Source organism: Mobula hypostoma, unplaced genomic scaffold (assembly GCF_963921235.1).
Source record: "Mobula hypostoma unplaced genomic scaffold, sMobHyp1.1 scaffold_36, whole genome shotgun sequence".
Taxonomy (NCBI): Eukaryota; Metazoa; Chordata; class Chondrichthyes; order Myliobatiformes; family Myliobatidae; genus Mobula; species Mobula hypostoma.
The window spans coordinates 5,772,853-5,794,079 of record NW_026948187.1 but is presented as its reverse complement, the minus strand read 5'-3'; the positions used below and the strand labels follow the sequence as shown (position 1 = coordinate 5,794,079).

Here is a 21,227-nt window from a genome sequence, read left to right as displayed (position 1 = left end):
TCGAAAGGAGGACAGTGCGGGACTTACATGAATGCGAAGTTCATCAAAATGGAGTCACGGTCTCCTTCCAGAGGTGAGTGGGGCAGAAAGAGGGGCTAGCATCACTCTGTGTCTGAGCACGGGAGTTTGTGATGGGACGCTGTGGAAGGAGATTCACTCTGTGTCTGACCCTAGAAATATGGAGGGAGCTACACTCTGTTTTTGATTCCGGGAGTGTGTGATGGGACGATGTAGTGGGAGCTTCGGCCTAGGTCTAACCCGGGGAGTGTGTGAAGGGACGATATGAAGGGAGATTCACTCTGTGTTTGAAACCGTGAGTGTGTGAAGGGACGATATGAAGGGAGATTCACTCTGTGTTTGACCCTATGAGTGTGTGAAGGGACTACGTGGCGGGAGATTTACTGCGTGTCACACCGCAGGAGTGTGTGATGGGTCGGTGCGGATGGTGATTCTCTCTCTATCTGAATGCGAGAGTGGAGATGTGACGCTGCGGAGGGAGCTTCACTCTATGTCACAACCCGGGAGAGTGTGATGGGGCGGTGCGGAGGGAGATTCACTCTGTCTGACCGCGGGAATTTGTGATGGGACGGTGTAGAGGGAGATGGAGATTTACTCTGTGTCACGCCCCGGGAGTGTGTGATGGGACGGTGTGGAGGGAGATTCACTTTGTGTCTGGCCCTGGGAGTGTGTTATGGGACGGTGTGGAGGGAGTTTCACTCTGTGTTTGACCCCAGCAGTCTGTGAAGGGACGACATAGTTGGAATTTCACTCTGTGCCTGACCTCGGGAGTGTGTCACGGAATGATGCGCAGGGAGCTTCACTCTGTGTGTGACCGCGGGAGTGTGTGTTGGGACGGTGTGCAGGAAGCCTCACCCTGTTTATGACCCTCCCTGTGCTGTCTCCAGCTGAACCTGGTGCACCGTACGTGGGATGTAACGTCACGGCTCTGCCTGAGCCCCGTCTCCGGATAGATGGACGGCAGTTTTAACTTCGCAGCTTTCACTCTCTATCCTCTATCACCCCGTCCTCTTCTTCTTTTCTTCTCTCTCACCCTCTGTCACTCTCCGCCTCATCTGTTTCCCACTCACTCTCCCCTCCTTCTCACCCTCTCCCCCTCCTTCCGCTCTCTTTGCTCCCCTCCTCACCGTCCTATGACCTGTGACCTCACTTTCAGCGAACAGTGTACTTTTACCCATCGTTCCCTCCGTTCTACAGCACTTTCCAGGGTCTCTGGCTACCTGCGACTCCACTTTCAAGGAACAGTTTTCCTTTAACCCGGGTCCCCTTGTGCTGCAACGCTCCCCAGGGTCCCTGTCTACCTGTGACTCCAGTTTCAGGGAACCGTGTACCTGTACCCGTGGTCCCTCTGTTCTACAACACTCCCCGGGGTCCCTGTCTACCTGTGACTCCAGTTTCAGGGAACCGTGTACCTGTACCCCTGGTCCCTCTGTTCTACAACACTCCCCAGGGTCCCCGTCTACCTGTAACTCCAGTTTCAGTGAACCGTGTACCTGTACTACTGGATTCCTCTGTTGTACCACACTCCAATAGATTCCTGTCTACCTGTGATTCCAGATTCAGGGAACCGTGTCCCTGTACCCCTGGGTCCCTCTGTTCTACCACACTCCCATAGATCCCAGGTTACCTGTGACTCCACATTCAATGCACCGTGTACCCGTACCCCGGGTCCTTCAGTTCTACAACACTCCCCAGGATCTTTGTCTACCCGTGACTCCACTTTCAGGGAACCGTGTCCCTGTAACCCTGGGTCCCTCTGTTCTACAACACTCCTCAGCATTCAACCGGAACCCTGTGAAAGAGGGTTATTGTTACTGAAGTAAGATATCCCGCACTTATCTGATCTAAATTGCGTTTGCAATTATAGGAAAGCTGTCAATAAAATAGAGAGAGTACAGAGAAGATTTACTAGAATGTGACCTGGGTTTCATCACCTAAGTTACAGAGAAAGGTTGAACAAGTTGGGTCTTTATTCTTTGGAGCGTAGAAGGTTGGGGGTGGTGGTAGGGGTATTTAAAATTATGAGGGTGATAGATTGAATTAACGTGGATAGGCTTTTCCCATTGAGAGTGGGGGAGATTCAAACCAGAGGCCATGAGTTGAGAGTTAAAGGGCAAAAGTTTAGGCGAAACATGAGGGGGAACTTCTTGACTCAACGAGTGGTAGCTGTGTGGAACGAGCTTCCAGCACAACTGGTTGGGGCAGGTTCGATGTTGTCGTTTAAATTTAAATTGGATAGATATATGGACAGGAAAGGAAAGGAGGGCTACGGAGTGAGTGCAGGTGGAATTAGGTGATAATAAGAGTTCGGCACGGACTGGAAGGGTCGAGATGGCCTGTTTCTGTGCTGTAATTGTGTATGGTTATATGGTTATAACATGTAGATGGGTGATCAGCAGGTTTGCAGATGCTACGAAGATGGATGATGTTGTGGATAGCGGAGAGGACTTGCAGAGAATTCAGGAGGGTCATGAGTTCCGGAATCATTGTACGTGGCTACGCGTTTTGATGGGATGTTTCAGAGGGGTAATGGCATGCTTGCCTTTATTATTCGGGGAATTAAGTTAACAAGTCAGAACGCTTTGTTGCAACTTGATAAACCTCTAATTAGGCTGTATCAGGTACAGTGTATACAGTTCCTGTCAACACATTACAGGAAGGATGTCAAGGATTTGAATAGCCTCCAGAGAGGTTTAACAGGATGTTGCCTGGATTAGATGACGTGTGTAACAACGAGAGGTCGGACACTTGGGCTGTTTTTTCTGGAGCGACGGAAGCTGAGTGAAGATATGACAGAGCTTTATAAGATTATGAGATACACTGAGAGAACAGACTGTTGGTACCTATTTCACCAAACTTCAAATGTCGAATACCAGAGGGAATGTACTCGGGAAAACACTGTGGGACTGTTCTGTGCGGAACTGGTCGGTCTGTTTTTTATGTGTGAATATAATAAATCAATATACCAAATCCACCAGTCAGAATGTCCCAAACCTACAAAGCCAAGTTGATTAGCCAGATTTTGATCGAAAACTTTGCCATAGACAGCAGCGGTCCCACTGCGGATCGGTGCGTAACACCACTTCTCACTGACGTCCAACCAGCGACCTGCGGGCGCTGTGTTCCGTGGACAGGCCGAATTAGAATCTAAATGCCCAGTTCAATGTGAATCCCATGCGTGGCAAGCTTGTGAGTGAATCCCCCATGAAAGGGATGTTGTCAAAGACCCGTCATAAGTCAACTCTTTAACGCCCTACTCACTTGCACGATCAACCCAGGATCCCTTCGAAGGTCGGAATTTAAGGGTCCTGCCGTTAACTGTGTCCTGGCCGTTTACATTTGACTTGGAAAAGCGCAAAACCTCACACTTACCCGGGTTAAACTGCGTGTCCCTTTTCTGCACCCACATTTACAACCGATCCATATCCCACTGAATCCGTGGGCGATCTCCGACACTGTCCACAATTTGATCAAACTTTGGGTCGTTTGCAAGTTTACCAACCCACCCATCTCCATTTTCATCCATGTCAGTCCGATCCATCAACAATACCGGAGGTCCCCGCGCAGGTCACTGCGGAACGCCACTAATCACAGACCACCAGCGAGAATAAGTCCCATCCGCCAGCACACTCTACCTTCTGTAGGCAGGTCAACTCAAAGTTAAAAGCTCAGTATTCAAAATACATTAATTATGAAATGAACTTACTTTGTTCAAATATTTACCAACCTCTGAGCAATTTACAACTGCGAAAAATCAGTCCAGATTAGAAAGTCTTTGCCGAGTTTAGGATTTAACACTCTCAGCGACGACGGTTAGAATGTAGATGGGATTGAGAGAGGGAGGGTGTGATCGTGATGGATGGAGAGAGCGTGGATGGTGGGTGGAAGTAAATCCCAGTGGGGGAGACGGCTGAATTCACACACACGCTGAATGGTCTCTCTACAGGTGCGCATAAACAGGAGCCGAGAGAGAACATCGGAAATAGATCGTACCTTAAGATCTGCCTACTCTGCCTCGTTACGTCCGTTCTCGCCGCGATAATTGCCGGGCTCTCAATCCATGGTGAGTCAGATGGGCTCCGTGTGGAGTCAGACATTAAAGAAACGGAGTGGAGTGAGGTGACCGCGTAAAACCTCACAGTGACGCAGTCACTCTCCTCGACATGACACCGACAAGATCCTCACTGTGATACCAATACGCCCATCTGACGCAAACAGGCCCCTCACCGACTCTCTATTCATGCTGATTCCGACATGCCATTCACCGTGACAACAGCAGTGTCTTTACAGCGTCACGGGCATGATCACGTACCACCTCGTGTCACCGATAGGTTTCGCTTAGATTTGCCCTCCATGCTCCTGACTTCCAATGAGTACAGGCCCAGAGCCATTAAATGTTCTTCATTTGACAAGCCTCTCAATCCTGACGTCATTTTGGTGATTCTCCTTTGAATTATCTCCAATGTCAACACATCCTTTCTTAGATAAGGGGGCCCACAGCTGCTCATAATACTCCACGTGAGGCCTCGCCAGTGCTTAATAAAGACTCAACATGACATCCTTGCTTTTGTACTCGAGTCCGCTCTAAATCAATGCTAGGGTCTCATTTGCCTTTCTCACCACAGACTCAACCAGCATATTCATCTTTAGGGAAAGCATATAAACCATAGAAACTACAGCACAGAAACAGGCCTTTTGGCCCTTCTTGGCCGTGCCGAACCATTTTCTGCCTAGTCCGACTGAATTGCACACGGACCATATCCCTCCATACACCTCCCATCCATGTATCTGTCCAATTTATTCTTAAATGTTAAAAAAGAACCCGCATTTACCACCTCATCTGGCAGCTCATTCCATACTCCCACTACTCTCTGTGTGAAGAAGCCTCCCCGCCCCCGGCAATGTTCCCTTTAAACTTGTCCCCCCGCACCCTTAACCCATGTCCTCTGTTTTTTCTCTCCCCTTGCCTCAGTGAGGAAAGCCTGCTTGTATACACTCTGTCTATACCCATCATAATCTTATATACCTCTATCAAATCTCCCCTCATTCTTCTACGCTCCATGGAATAAAGCCCTAACCTATTCACCCTTTCTCTGTAACTGAGTTTCTCAAGTCCTGGCAACATCCTTGTAAACCTTCTCTGCACTCTTTCAACTTTATTTATATCCTTCCTGTAATTTGATGACCAAAACTCAGCACAATACTCCAGATTCGGCCTCACCAATGCCTTATACAACCTCATCATAACATTCCAACTCTTATACTCAATATTTTGATTAATAAAGGCCAATGTACCAAAACCTCTCTTTACATAGAACATAGGACATAGAATAGTACAGCACATCACAGGCCCTTTGGCCCACAATGTTGTTCTGCCCCTCAAACCCTGCCTCCAATATAAGCCCCACCTTAAATTACTCCATATACCTGTCTAGTAGTCTCTTAAACGTCACGAGTGTATCTACCTACACCACTGACTCAGGCAGTGCATTCCACGAACCAACCAGTCTCTGAGTAAAAAACCTTCCTCTAATATCCCCCTTGAACTTCCCACCCCTTACCTTAAAGCCATGTCCTCTTGTATTGAGCAGTGGTGCCCTGGGGAAGAGGCGCTGGCTATCCACTCTATCTATTCCTCTTATTATCCTGTACAGCTCTATCATGTCTCCTCTCAACCTCCTTCTCTCCAAAGAGTAAAGCCCCAGCTCCCTTAATCTCTGATCATAATGCATACTTTCTAAACCAGACAGCATTCTGGTAAATCTCCTCTGTACCCTTTCCAATGCTTCCACATCCGTCCCATATTCCTATTTACGACCCTATCTACCTGTGACGCCACTTTTAGTGAATTTTGTATCTGTATTCCGAGATCCCTATGTTCTACTGCACTCCTCATTGCCTTACCATTAACCCTGAACGAGGACTGCCAAGCGCCTTTGTGGTTATCTCACCGTTCAGAAAATAATTTTCCCTTTTATTTCGGCTACAAATGTGCATGTGCCGACAATGTATCATGTGACAATTGGTCAATTCTCCCAGTCAATGTAAGTCCTTCTATGTCCTCTCCCCTTTCTCAACAATAACTGTCTTCGTATCGTCCGCAAACTTGGTCACAAAGCCAGCAATTCCTTCACCCACATTATTTACATATAATGCAAAAAGAAGCGGTCCCTCTCAGACCATGAGGAACACCAGTAGTCGCCGGCCACCAACCAGAAGGGTCTCCCTTTATTCTCATAGTTTGCCTCCTGCCAATCCGCCACTGCTCTATCCATGAGCTTATCTTTCCGGTAATAACATAAGTTTTTAACTTACTATTCAGACTCATGTGTGGTACCTTGTCAATGGATTTCTGAAAATCCAAGTACACAATCTCCACTGAATCTCCTTCGTTTATCCAGTGTCCTATTTCTTCAAAGTATTTCAACGCATTGATCATGAGAGATTTTTCTTTAAGGAAACAATGCTGACTTTGGCCTATTTTATGAGGTGCCTCCAACCCGAAACCACACACTCGATACTCTACTGCAATATATTGTCAACCTCAGAGGTCAGAACTACAGTCGAGTGATTTCCTTTCTTCTGCCTCTCTCCCTTGTTGAAGGGTGGAGTGAGACCTGCAATTTCCGAGTCATTCCGAACCGTGGCAGAATCCAATGCCTGCTGAAGAAGCGTTAGTAACTACCCCTGATCTCTTCATCCACCCCCTTCAGAACCTGGATGTAGACCATCTATTCAAAATGACTTCCGGACCTTCATACATCTCAGTTTCTCAAGCAACTTCTCTATAGATAAGGCACCGTCACCCTATCCTACCCTCTGACAATCACGAATCTCGGGCATACTGCTGGTGTCTTTCACGGTAAATACTGATGTAAAATACATATTCGGTTCCTTCGCAATTTCCTTGTCTCCCATTACCACCTCTCCATCATCACTGTCCAGCGGTCCGATATCTACCCTGTCCTCTCTTTTACACTTTATGTATCTGCAGACACTTTTGATATCATTGGCTAGCTTAACTTCGTCCACCATCCCTTTATGACTTTCTTGTTGCCTTCCTTTAGTTTTTGGAAGATTCCCAATCGTCTAACTTCCCATTATTGTTGTAATATTTTTCTATATCTTTGGCTTTCATGCTGGATACGATTCTCTTGTCAACCATGTTTGGGTCATCAGCATACTGCCGTTAGAATACCTCGACTTCCCGTTTGGGATGTTCCGATACTGCGCCTTCAGAATTGTTCCCAGAGATTCTAACTATTCCTGCCCCCGCTCGTTTTCCCCTCGAAGCAAATTTTGTTTAGCTCCTCTCTCAGCTCTCCGTAACTCCACTGTAATACAAATACATCTGACTTCAGCTTCCTCTTCTCAGATTGCAGGATGAATTTTGTGAGATTGTGATCTGTAACGCCGATGAGTTCTTTTACCGTAAGCTCTCTAATCAATTCCAATCCATGGCACAGCATGCATTCCGAATAACTATTCCCCTCGTGGGCTCAACCACGATCCGCTCTAAAAGTTCAACTCGTTTGCATTCTACAAATCCCCTCCACCACCTCCCCCTTTTTAGGTACAGCACCAACCTAATTTTATCGATCTACCAGCATTTGTAGACTACATCCTCGTCACTATTCGGGAATCTGTATATAACCCGCATCAGGGTCATTTTATCTTTGCAGTTTTGCAACTCGATCCACAACGATTCTACACCTTACGATAAAAGTCATATCTTTCCAATGATTTGATTGAGCTGTTTTCCAACAGAGACACACCGCTCCCTCCGTCTGCTTGACTCCACATTCGATACAATGTCGATGCTTGGACCTCAATCTCCCAGCTATAATCTTCCTGCGGCCATGTTAGAATTATATCACCAACTTCATATATCCCAACCAAAACTGGGCTCCACGTTTATCTGCCTCATTCAGTTCACAATGGTAGTTCAAATATAATACCGTCAACACTTTACACATCTGTTTTTTTTTCCATTCTGTCCACCTTTTACGTCGCAAATCATCCCGTTAAGAGCAATGTTGTCCGCCATATCACTCCATTTACAACCAACCGTTTAGTTATTGTAACTTCTCCCGAACAGTTTCCCATGCCTTCAGGTGCCACCCGTCCCACTTGTAAGGTCGCACCTCCGCCAGAAGAGAACTCAAAGATCCAAAAAATCTAAACTACTGCCCCACAACAATTCTTCAAGCACCGACACACCTCTCAACGTGACACTTACACGCACTTCACCATGACACCGACACGCCTATCACCATGACACCGAAATACTTCTCAGAGTGATGGCGACTTACCTTTCACCGTGAGACCAACATGCCTTTACGGGGACACCAAAACAACCGTGACCGTGACACTAACAAGCCCTCAAAGTGACGGCACACGCATCTCACCGTGACATTGACAAGCACCTGATCGTAACACAAACACACGCATCGACGTGATATCGACACATCCCTTAATGTAACCCCGACACGCCACTCACGGTTACACGAGCACACCCTACACAGTATCTCTCAGTGTTGCAGATCCGTCAGTCTCTGATCGCCTCCGATCAAAAGTACCAGAGACTTTGGGAGCAACATCAGGAGATGAACAGGACCCAGCGCCAATGTCTGCTGCAAATACACGAGCCGAACTCAACCCTTCAGTCCAGATCATCCAAGAATACCAACCAAAAACTCTCCCTGGACACCTGTCTGAAGAATGTTTCCGTCCCCAGCAACAACCTCTCCATGCTCGAACACAAATTATTTGTCTGCGAATGCAACCTCTCCATCCTTGAAAACCAATTGATGGTCCTGGAAAGCGACCTGTCCCCCCTGAGCACCGTGCTCTCTGATCAGCATCAAACGCAAGCCGATCTCCGTCACTACTTCAATCACCTCGAAATGCAGTGTAGAACTCTAAACGAAACCAAGGCTCAAATCTGCCAACTGCTGACCAGCAGAAAAGGTGAGATAACATCCACCGTTCTCTCTCTCCTAATCACGGCAGAGAGAGAGAGAGAGAGAGAGAGAGAGAGAGAGAGAGAGAGAGAGAGAGAGAGAGAGAGAGAGAGAGAGAGAGAGAGAGAGAGAGAGAGAGGGACAGAGACAGAGAGGAATCTATACTCTGTGGTGTGGCTAATCTCGGGAATGTGCAATGGGAAGGTGCGATTGGAGCGACACCCACAGTGTCACATCGAATGTTTGTCATAGGACGGTGGGGTGGAGCGACAGCCAAGGTCCTACACCGAGAGTGTGTGATGGGAAGGTGTGGAGCGAGAGACACCAAGTGTCTATACGCGGGACAGCGTGATGCGGCGCTACGGAGATAGTTTCGCTCGGGGATCGGCATGTCGCAAAGGTAATACTGCGGCTTTATGGGGTATTTCAACCTGCAGGTAGACTGGGGAAGTCATGTCGGTATTGGACCGCAAGAAAGGCAGTTTGTGGAGTGCCTCCGAGATGGATTCTTAGAGCAGTTTGTACTGGAACCTACCTGGGATAAGGCAATTCTGGATCTAGTGTTGTGTAATTAACTGGATTTGATAAGGAAACTCGAGGTAAAGGAGACATTGAGAGGTAGTGACCATAGTATGATGAGTTTTAATCTACAATTGAAAGGGAGAAGGGAAAATTGGAAATGTCGGTATTACAGTTGAACGAATGAGACTATGGAGCCATGAGGCAGAAACTGGCCAAAGTTAACCTGAACGACGCCCTGGTAGGGGTGACAGTGGAACAACAATGGCAGATATTTCTGGAAATAATACAGAAGATGCAGGATCAGTTCATCCCAAAGAGGAAGAACGATTCTAAGGGGAGTAAGGGGCGACAAGGGAAATCAAGGAAAGTATAAAATAAAAGAGAAGTATAACATTATAAAGATGAGGGCAAGCTAGAGGATTGGGAGACTTTTAAAGAGCAACAGAAGATAACTGAAAAGGCAACACTGGGAAAGAAAATGAGGTAGGAATGTAAGCCAGCCAAGAACATAAAGGAGGATAGTAAAAGCTTCTTTAGGTATGTGAAGAGGGCAAAATATAGATCAGACTACAGTTATGCCCTTGAAGACAGAAACGGGTGAATTTATTATGGGGAACAAAGAAATAGCAGACGAGTTCAGCAGGTACTTTGGATCTGTCTTCACTCGGGAAAACACAAACAATCTGCAGAGATGATGGACCGAGTGGCCAGAGGACCTAGGGTAACGGAGGAAACTGAAGGAAATTCTGAAGCAAAGAGTAGGAACTAAGGTGTCCCTTTCTGAATGGCGGGCAGTGACTGGTGGGGTACGCAAGGCTCGGTACTGGGACCGCAGCTATTCACAATATACATTAATGATTTAGAGGAAGAGATTAAAAGTAACATTAGCAAATTTGCATGTGACACAATTCTGGGTGGCAGTGTGAAATGTGAGGAGGATGTGATGAGAATGCAGGGTGTCCTGGACAGGTTGGGTGAATGAGCAGATGCATGGCAGATGCAGTTATATGTGGATAAATATGAGGTTATCCACTTTGGTGGCAAAAACAGGAAGACAGATTACTATCTGAATTCTGGCAAATTAGGAAAAGGGGAAGTACAACGAGATCTAGGTGTCCTTGTTCATCAGTCACTGAAAGTAAGCATGCAGATACAGCAGGGAGTGAAGAAAGCTAATGGTATGTTGGTCTTCATAACAAAGGGAGTTGGGTATAGGAGCAAAGAGGTCCTTCCGAAGTTGTACAGGGCCCTGGTGAGACCACACCTGGAGTATTATGTGCAGATTTAGTCTGCAAATCTGCCGAATGACGTTCTTGCTATTGAGGGAGTGCAGCGCATGTTCACGAGGTTAATTCCTGGGATGACGGGACTGTCATATGTTGAAAGATGGGAGGGACTAGGCTTTTATATAATGGAATTGAGAAGGATGAAAGGGGATCTGATTGAAACACATAAGATTATTAATGGAATGGACACGCTCGAGGCAGGAAACGTTCCTGGTGTTGGGCTGTCCAGAAGCAAAGGCCACAGATTAAGAATAAGGAGTAGACCATTTGGAACGGAGTTCAGAAAAAAAAACCCTTTTCACCCAGAGAGATGTGTATCTGTGCAATTCTATGCCAGAGAAGACAGTGGGGGCCAATTCTCTGGGTGCTTTCAAGAATGAGTAGTTAAGGTTCTGAAAGACGGCGGTGTCAAGGTATATGGGGTAAGGCAGGAACGGGGTACTGATTGCGGATGATCAGCCATGATCACAGTGAATGGTGATGCTGGTTCGCAGGGCCGAATGGCCTGCTCCTTCACCTATTGTCTAATGCCATTTGTCTATTGCTAGCTGTGCGTCACCCTGCTGTTGACACCGGGTGTCTCTGATAGACCTTGAGGAGGAGCTCACTCTCTGTCTGAACCCGCATATGTGAGACGTGACAGTGTGGATGGAGATTCACTCTGTGTCTGACCCTGGGAGTGTGTGATGGGACGGTCTGGAGGGAGCTTCACATTGTGTCTGACCCCGGGAGTGTGTGATGGGTCGGTCTGGAGGGAGATTCACTCTGTTTCTGACCCCGGGAGTGTGTGATGGGATGGTGTGGATGGAGATTCAATCTGTGTCTGATCCCGGGAGTGTGTGATGGGACGGTGTGGAGGGAGCTTCACTCTGTGTCTGACCCCGGGTATGTGAGACGTGACAGTGTGGATGGAGATTCGGTCTGTTTCTGATCCCGGGAGTCTGTGATGGGACGGAGTTGAGGGAGCTTCACTCTGTGTCTGACCCCGGGAGTGTGTGATGGGACGGTCTGGAGGGAGCTTCACTCTGTGTCTGACCCCGGGAGTGTGTGATGGGACGGTCTGGAGGGAGATTCACTCTGTGTCTAACCCCGGGAGTGTGTGATGGGACGGTCTGGAGGGAGATTCACTCTGTGTGTCTGACACAGGGAGTGTGTGATGGGACGGTCTGGAGGGAGCTTCACTCTGTGTCTGACCCCGGGAGTGTGTGATGGGACGGTCTGGAGGGAGCTTCACTCTGTGTCTGACACAGGGTGTGTGTGATGGGACGGTGGGCGTGGATCCCCATCCCGTGTCTGATTCCGACTGGACAGAATGGACGGTATGGACGGAGATTCACTGTTCCTTATTCCTGATTTCCAGATCATGCGTGTTCCCAGGACTGGATCAAAAATGAAGGCCGGTGTTATTTCATATCCACATTTAAAAGATCATACGATGGAGCGAAACAACATTGTTCTGACTCTGATTCAATGCTTTTTGAAATAAATTCAGAAGAGGAAGAGGTATGTGTCAGATCGACAGAAGATGTTCCATCCACACTGTCCCATCACACAGTCCCGGGGTCAGACACAGAGTGAAGCTCCCTCCACACCGTCCCATCACACAGTCCCGGGGTCAGACACAGAGTGAATCTCCCTCCACACCGTCCCATCACACACTCCCGGGGTCAGACACAGAGTGAAGCTCACTTCACAATATCACATCACACAGTCCCGGGATCAAATACAGATTGAAACTCCCTACAGACTGTGTCATCACACTCTTCCAGTTTCAGACACAGAGTGAAGCTCTTTCCACAACGTCCCATCACACTCTCCGGGGGTTAGAAAGTGCGTGACGCTCCTTAAATTATGCTCGATTTCAATCATTAATGACAGCCATTTACTTTCACAGATTTTTGTTAACAAAGCTGTCGGCGACCAAGACAGCTCATATTGGATTGGAAAATGCAAAGCCGGGTAAGATCTGCGATCATTTAGATTTTTCAGGAGAGAATGGGTCGTGGGTTTTATTTGTGGACTGATACAGGCTGCGGGACGGGAGTGGACACTGGAATTAATTGTGTAATGTCATGGAAGTGTGGGCAGTGCAAGTATTTAGGGGACAGACACGCGGCCTTGAGATAGGGATGGATCATCGGGAGTATTTGGGGGAATCAGACAGGCCTATGGGGACAGTGGAGCAAGGGAATCAGTTTATAGATTGACACGTTTCCGTGGGGAGAGAGTCGGCTTGTTGGACTATCCTGGGGACTGACACGAGGCCGTGGGGAGAGGCCGGGATTTGAGAGTAATTTGGTGAGTAACACGGGCCTGTGGGGAGAAAGAGGTATCGTGGGGTTATTTTGGGGAGTGTCGCAGCTCTGTGGAGAGAGAGTTGGGCCAGGGATTAATCTGAGGCTGAAACCGGGCTAGAGAGAGTAGGTCAGTGACAGTGTTTTGGGAATTGGTCCAGCTGTGTGGGGAGAGAGAAGATCAGTGGGAGTATTTTGGGAACTGACACAGGTCGGTGAGGACAGATTGAGTCAGTGCGAGTAATTAGGGAACTGACACCGGTCGGTGAGCAGAGATTGAGTCAGTGGGAGTATTTTGGGGACGGACACCGGTCGGCGTGGAGAGATAGATTTAGTGGAGTATTTGAGGGACTGATACAGGGTCGGTGAGGACAGATTGAGACAATGAGAATATTTTGAGGCCTGACACCGGTCAGTGAGGAGAGACTGAGTCCCAGTGGGAGTATTTTGGGTTCTGACACCGGTCGGTGTGGAGAGATAGAGTCAGTGGTTGTATTTTGGCGACTGATACAGGACTTCTGCGGGAGTTGTGCTGTCCCTTTTGAAATTACTTACACCTCCATGACAGGAAAGTGGCCTCTAATATCGTGTACAAGATGGACGCTGGAAAGTTCGAATGCAGTGAATGTAAATCTGGTTGGCTTAGCAGTTGTAACAATGATCAGCACCGTTTCATCTGTGAGAAGTCTGCATCTTTGTACCCGGACATTGCTGCAAAGATCTGGGATCTCTGTCAAAATCCCGTGGAGTCGACGTAAATCAAGTGACATCATCCTCTTACCCCAAATCCATCTCCCTCCCCGACTCTGACAATCCTATCCGCTCTTCCTCTCGCCCCTACCCTATTCTCCTCTCTCTACGAACGGCATTCTTACCCGCGATGTTCCCTCTCTTTCCCTTCCTCCCCCCAAACTCGCTCTCCCATCGCCCCTATTCCATCCCAACTTTCCTTCCTCTCAGTTTCGTGCCACCCGACACCTGACTTATTACCTGTGACAAATCGCCCTGAGATTTGTATTTTTGCATGATTAGTACGGAGCAAAAAATGTAAACTACGAAAAGATAATAAAGACCGCAAAAATATCGAGGTGGTGCTCATGCTTTCAAAAATATGATTTCGGAGGGGAAGAAGGTTTTCCCGATCGTTGAGTTTTCAGGCTACTGTGCCTCTTCCCCGATGATATAAATGGACAGGGAGCTTATCCCGGGGTGAGGGTCTGAGTGATGGATGCCGCCTTCTCCAGGCATTGCAACTTGAAGATGTCCTGGATGCTGGGGGTGGTTGTGTCCGTGACAGAGCTGGCTGGGTCTACACCCATCTGCAGCCTCCTGCCACGTCGGGCGTGTCAGCCTCCACACCAGGCGGCGATGCAACAAGACCGAATGCTCCAAGTGACCATTTGCTGGTCTTCAATGAAAGACCAAATCTTCACGAACTGATAACGGTCTAATCTCTTCTGTAACAACAGAGCTGTGGATGGTTGGGATACGACGAGTAGAGCATGGTCTGGAATACACTCATACTCAGAATTGAAATAAAGAAAACGACAGTAAAGATATGCAAAGTTTAAACCACAAAGAATAGTACTGTATTGGATCTCCTACGGTTGAGCACCGAGTGCTCAGCAGGGGGCGTTTCCCTGCAGACTTTCCATGCAGCAATGTTGACGGGCAATAATTGGCAGTCTGAGTCTTAAAGGGAAAGTGACAGCTAACTACTCTACTCAGAATGGGCGCACCGGCACTTGATTCCCACCGCTGTTCTGTCGGCAACATGACACCTTCTATGTGTTTGAATGAAATTGTTTGGCCCAGAATAGCTCCACTGAGATAGTGACACCCAGCAACGCAACAACTTAAAATAAGTCCGTAAGATATGGGAGAAGTGATAGGCCATTTGACCCATTCAGGCTGCTGCGCCATTTCATCTACTCTGATCCATTTCCCTCCAGGCCACAATCTCCTGCCTTTTCACCATATTCCTTCATGCCCAGACTAATCAAGAATCTGTCAACCTATGACTTCAATATAGCTAATATTGGCCTCCACACCCGCCTGTGTAACATATTCCACAGACTTGCCAGACTCCGGCTAAATAAATTCCTCCCAAACTCCGTTCTAAAAGGACTGATATGGGTCCACTCGTCTTCGACTCTCCCTCCATGGGGAAATTTCTCTCGACATCTACTTTACGGTGGCCTCTAAAATTTCAATCGGTTTCAACTGCAGCAATCGACTTCACCACCGCCCCCCCCCCCCCCAACACACACACACTCACACCATCATTCTTCTGAGTTGCAGCCATCAAAAGCTCGTGATTTGATAAGAGTTTCATTCCCGGAATCATTTCCGTGAGCTTCCTTTCAACCCTTCCCACTGCAAGCACATCTGGCCGGATTAGATAAGGGAGACAGATCCGCTCACAATACTCCAAGTGCAGCTTCACCAGTGCTTTATAAAGTTTCAAAACTGCCTCCTTGTCTTCATATTGTAATCCTCTTGACAAGTATGCTAACATCGTGGTTGTCTTCCTCGCCACCCAGTCCACCTATAAATTAATCTTTAGGGAATTCTGTACGTTGTCTCCCAAGTCCCTTTGAACCTCAAATCTCTGAATTTTCTCTCCATTCAGAAAATAGTGCACGCCTTTATTTTGTTGCACAGAAGTGCATGACCACAGACATACCGGCTCTATAATCCACCCGCCGCTTCTTTCTCCCAATCTCTCTGAACCCCGCTCTAGCGTCGGTGTTTCCTCAACTCTACCTGTAGATCGGTGAGGTTAGTGCCGATCTGCAGTGACTGAGATTGCCCGATCAGGATGTCCATCAACTAGTGACAGAGGGAGTACACTAGCCCATGACCTGGAGCTTATGTATTAGAACTGCGGGTCTCATTATGCAGAATTCAGAGCTGTTTTTCAGTCAAAAGCAGCCTGGCGTTGGTGTTGTATTGTCCAGGTCGTCCAGGGCCCAGGGGACAGCAAATGAGATTGCATTCGCTGTGGACCTTTTGTGCAGATCGCCAAATTACGGCTGGTCCACGTCCTTTCTGGAGAAGGAGTTGACTCCGGGTATGACCAGCCTCTCAAAGCACTTAATCACAGTAGCTGTGAGGGTCACTGGGCGATTGTTGTTGAGGTAGCTCACCCTACGCTTCCCAGGCACTGGTGTGATTGTCGCCCTTTTGAAGCAGGTCGGAAAATCCGACTCCGACACTCGGCCTTCCTCACAGTCCTCCTCATCTCCGTCACGTTATCCCTCATCTACACCCCTCCCCGTCTCCGTCAGCACCTGAATGCCGTACACCCCTACCATTCTCCGTCACCCCCTCCCTTCCGGATCCTCATTCCCCGTGCGGCGCCTCATCCCCAACAGCATCCCGGTTCCAGTACACACAGCTCAAACGGCTCTCTGTCTGTGTTCACAGTGAATTACGTGGATAAAGAGGGATTTTAACGTCTGGTAATATCCAGTTCCCTTTCCACCGTGTACCGATCTCTCGGTTCTGAGCCTCTCTACCTCCCTCTGTTGGTAGGGTTGTCGTGTGTTTCCTCATTACTTAGTCCAACGGACTGCAAACTCAACATCCCTTCACTGCCCTCCGCTCTCCTCCTCTAACCTCCTCTTCCCTCTGCTCCACATCTGGCCACAAACACATGCTAAATCTGAGACAGACACAGAATTCGAGACTACAGGGATCGCCGAAGTGCAGGTGATTGGTGAGAAGGGAGAGTGGCCAGAGAGGGAGATCCGCTCTGTTTCTCGATCTACAAGTCTGCTATGCGACAATGCGGAGGAAGCTTCACTCTGTGTCTGACCCCCGATCGTGCGTTTGGACAGTGCTGAGGTCCCCACCCCGCAACTCCCCCAACTCTCTCTCTCTCTCTCTCTCTCTCTCTCTCTCTCTCTCTCTCTCTCTCTCTCTCTCTCTCTCTCTCTCTTTCTCTCTCTCTCTCTATATATATCTCTCTGAGAAAAAAAATGATGAGCGTCAGGGTGGTGGAGAAAGGGAAATGGAAGAGAAAAAGAGAGGGCTGAGCTAGAAGGACAGTGAGATAGAAAGACATAGGGAGTGAGGGGTTGAAGCTCGGGATGGAGCTGCAGAGAAGAGCAGGTTAGGTTCACTCATATAGGAGAGCCCCGAGTGAGAGAAGGCACAAAACTGCTGATTGATTTGTTTTCAGTATATTTATCATTTCTTTCTTTATAATTGCACAGCTGGAGCGGTAGCAGTGCATGGCAGGACAGTTGAATGCTCCCCATGCGGGATGTGGTGAGGCGGAGGTTCTACAGGGTTCCTGATAACTTCACGTGTAAGATGGCCATAGAGCTGCGCCTTACACTGTGTTGCAGAGTTGGAGCTGGAACTGGATGAACGTGGGACCGTTCGAGTAACTGAGGGGTTTATAGGGAGGACATACAAGAGATATTTACACGCTGAGTGCAGGACACAGAAAATTGAGTGTCATTCAGGAAGGTGAAAGGGGCTAAAAAGGTAGAGCCAGTGCAGAGACCCCTTGTGGCCAACCCGCTGTATAACAGGTACACCACTTCGGATATTTCTGGATGGGAGGAGGGAGATGCAAATCACTAATCAGAGCAATGTCTCATCGGTCATGTCTCTGCACAGAATGTGGTTGTTGCTCAGAAGGGAAGGGGGTTAGATGTAGCGAGCTGTATAGATAGGGATTTGATGGGGAACAGAAAAGTGGTACTGTGGACGAGAACAAGATTTCTCGATGTATGCGGTCGTTATAGACACCTGTATATAGGTAGGGAGAGGGAGCCGGTTCTGCAAACATATGTATTTTCAGGTGTGGCCAAAATTAAAAAGAACGTTCAATCAATTGTGGTTGAAGAGTTAGGGTTGGATCAATATCCTCAGATATGCGTATCGCTGGACTCTCTTCCACGGAAGGTGCGACCTCTACAGACGAGACGGTTTCATTTCATTTCAATTCAGTTCAACTTAAGTTTAATTGTAATACCATCATACATGAAAGCCCATGAATACAGCCAAAGACCAAGCTACTAAGCACAATACAAGCCCACACACACACACACACACACAGACAGACACACACACACACACACACACACACACACACACATTTATGCAGCTTGAGGGCACATTGAATGAAACCGTAATAGACGATTGTTCACAACAGAGATTGTCTTCTGCCGAGCGAACACTGGGGGGCAGCAGAGATTCTTGCCTGGAGGCCGCTCCACACCGGCCCCACGTTGCTTAGCTCCTTCATTCCCTCTTTCCTGAGCCACTCTCTCAGTTTACACCTGAACTGGGCTGGAACTAATATCCCAGCGGTCAGGTTTGCCATTAAAAGTGTTGAGCGGTGGTATAAACTGGAGTTGCTGGAGGATATAAACAAGAAGGTCATTACAGATAGTTGAGTGGTTGTTGGGACAGATGCTTTTAAGACCTCAGACAAAGTCAGGAAGCAAAACGTTGAGTCTTCTGGGACTAATGTTCTGAGCGGTGTACGTTTCAATGCAGGAAGATTTGTTCGAAGGGCAGATGAGTGAAACTTGACTGCAGAAGGGACAGTACCGTTTGCATTAGCTGCGAACGAGACAGACTGCCCTCACTGTGATACGGAGATGTTCTTCAAAGGGACACTGAACAGATGGAGTTACAATTGCAAAAGTAAATACAGATTCATCTGCGAGAAGTCTGCATATTTATACCCGGATATCCCTGAAGAGATACAAGGTCTCTGTCAACAGCCTGTCGGGCTGACTTCAATCAAGTGACTACACCCCACATCACCCCATTCAATCTAACCCACTCTCACTCCTCCATATTTTCATCCCCTCCTACCGGCTCTGCCCCTCCCTCATACCTATTCTCCTCCTCTACTATCATCCCCATTCTCCTCCACTGCTCTCCCTCTCCATCATCTAGTCCACACTTCTCCCCTCCCTGCCCAGCTCTCCCTCGCTCCCCCTATTTACTCCCCCTTTCCACTTCTCTTCTCTTCTTCCCCTTCTTCTCTCTAACTTTTTTCCCTTTCACCCTCTCCTTCTCCCCCTCGGAACTCATTCTCTGCTCTCCTTTCTCCGTTCTGTCCACCCACTCTCACCTCAATTCTGTGCGCACTGGCTCTAGATACCCCAAACAAGGGGACAAAGACTGTGCACATTCATCCTATCTGTGCCTCTCCTGGCTTCATACCTACTCTCCAAGGATAAAGTCCCAGCCTTCTTGCCTTCTCTCCATAAATCAGACCCTCTAGTCCCGGCAACAGCTTCGTGAATCTCCCTCTGCACTCTTTCCAGCTCAGTGACATCTTTCCTACAGCAGCGCGACCAGAACTGAACACCGAACTCCCAGCGCGGCCTCACCGACCATTTGTACAACTACAACGTGGCTTCAGTGCTGTGCAAAGAATAGAAAATTCACGGCAATTGGGAAAATTAATAAATACTACAAAAAACGTGAATACCGAGGGAGTGTTTAAGTGTTCAGGGAGCGTTCGCAATTGATGGCGGAGAGGAGGCATCTGTTTGTAAATTGTCGTGTTTCCCGGCTCCTGTACCCGCTCCCCGATGGTACCGATGAGCACAGGGCATTTCCCGGCGGGAGAGGGTCCTCGCTGATGGATGCGGTCTTCCCGAGACATTCCTTCTTGAACATGTCCTCGATGGAGGGGAGGGTTGTGCCCGTGATGGAGCTGGCTGAGTCTAGAACCTTCTATGGTCCATGGCGACCCTCTGCGTTGCAGCCCCCACACCAGGCGACCATGCGACAAGCCAGAATGATCGACACCGTACATCCCTAGAAATGTGCGAGTCCGGTTTTGATGTTAAAACCACTATCTTTATTAGTAACTACTTATAATATAGTAACTTAACCAAGATAAACAAAAGTTAACGGTGTTATGTGTAGATATGTGTGTAAATATAACCTTTGAGCTTGGGGGCGGGGGAGGCTCAGCGTCTTGAGACAGTAAAGTTGAAAAGTTCAGTAATCCACGAAGTAAATCATGTGAGAGAGACATTTGTAATCCAAGGTAAAACGTAGAGAAAAGGTAAGTACAAAATATTCCACAGGGTTCACGCTGGTAAAACGAGATGACAGTCGCCGTAGGTCTTGTCCGACGTGTCGTTTCAAATGCACATACGAATTATCACCGAAAGTGACCTGTCACGGGAATATCGTCTTCCAGAGGTTACCACACAGCATACCCAGGCAACCTAAAATCCACCCTATGGATCTTTGCAAGTGACAGTCACACATTCGTTGTGCACCGTGTACCGATGTTTCACCCACCCCTGTGGGTATTGGAGAGTTCCAATGATTAGCTGCGACAAGGTGAAGTTATCGGCTTCCCCAGTCTCTCACTCTCTCTACTACTTTGAACGTCTCTCTCTCTCTCTCTCTCTCTCTCCCTCTCTCTCTCACACACACACACACACACACACACACACACACACACACACACACACACACACACACACACACACACACTTACACACACACACACTGAAACACACACACACACACAAACACACACACACACACATACACACACACACACAAACACACACACACATACACACACACACACAAACACACACACACTCTCACACACACACACACTCACACGCACACACACACACACTCTCACACACACAAACACACACACATACACACACACACACAACACACACACATACACACACACACTCACACATACACACACAGACACACACACCCACAGACACACACACACACACTCACACACACACACAGACACACACACACACTCACACACACACACACACACACACACACACACACACACACACACACACACACACACACACACACACACTCACACACACACACAAACACACACACACACATACACACACACATACACACACACACACACACACACACACACACACACACACACACACACACACACACACACACACACACACACAGACACACACACACCCACAGACACACACACACACACTCTCACACACACACACACACACACACACACACTCACACACACACACATACACACACACACACAAACACACACACACATACACACACCACACACACACACAGACACACACACACACACACACACACACACACAGACA

The 21,227-nt window shown here is 48.0% G+C and overlaps 1 protein-coding gene across 2 annotated transcripts; it reads left to right on the top strand.

Annotated features, from left to right (window-relative positions):
* Nucleotides 1-14,150, top strand: LOC134341680 (C-type lectin domain family 4 member G-like). Of its 2 annotated transcripts, XM_063039604.1 has the most exons (6): nucleotides 1-73; nucleotides 3,965-4,081; nucleotides 8,554-8,988; nucleotides 12,150-12,292; nucleotides 12,684-12,748; nucleotides 13,652-14,150. In XM_063039604.1, exons 1-6 carry the CDS (start codon nucleotides 28-30, stop codon nucleotides 13,839-13,841), a joined length of 996 nt encoding a protein of 331 aa, XP_062895674.1. In that variant the 5' UTR covers nucleotides 1-27; the 3' UTR covers nucleotides 13,842-14,150. The 2 variants fall into 2 exon arrangements, with proteins under 2 accessions (XP_062895674.1, XP_062895675.1); XM_063039605.1 differs by lacking the exon at nucleotides 1-73 and having other exon boundaries at nucleotides 3,982-4,081; nucleotides 8,562-8,988.
* The last annotated feature ends 7,077 nt before the right edge of the window (nucleotides 14,151-21,227 follow it).

Excerpts from the sequence above, each read along its gene's own strand:
- LOC134341680 (XM_063039604.1), top strand. The coding sequence starts at position 28 with ATGAATGCGAAGTTCATCAAAATGGAGTCACGGTCTCCTTCCAGAG. Across the intron at positions 8,989-12,149 it reads ACTGCTGACCAGCAGAAAAG|ATCATGCGTGTTCCCAGGAC; the intron begins GTGAGATAACAT and ends CCTGATTTCCAG. Across the intron at positions 12,293-12,683 it reads TAAATTCAGAAGAGGAAGAG|ATTTTTGTTAACAAAGCTGT; the intron begins GTATGTGTCAGA and ends TTACTTTCACAG.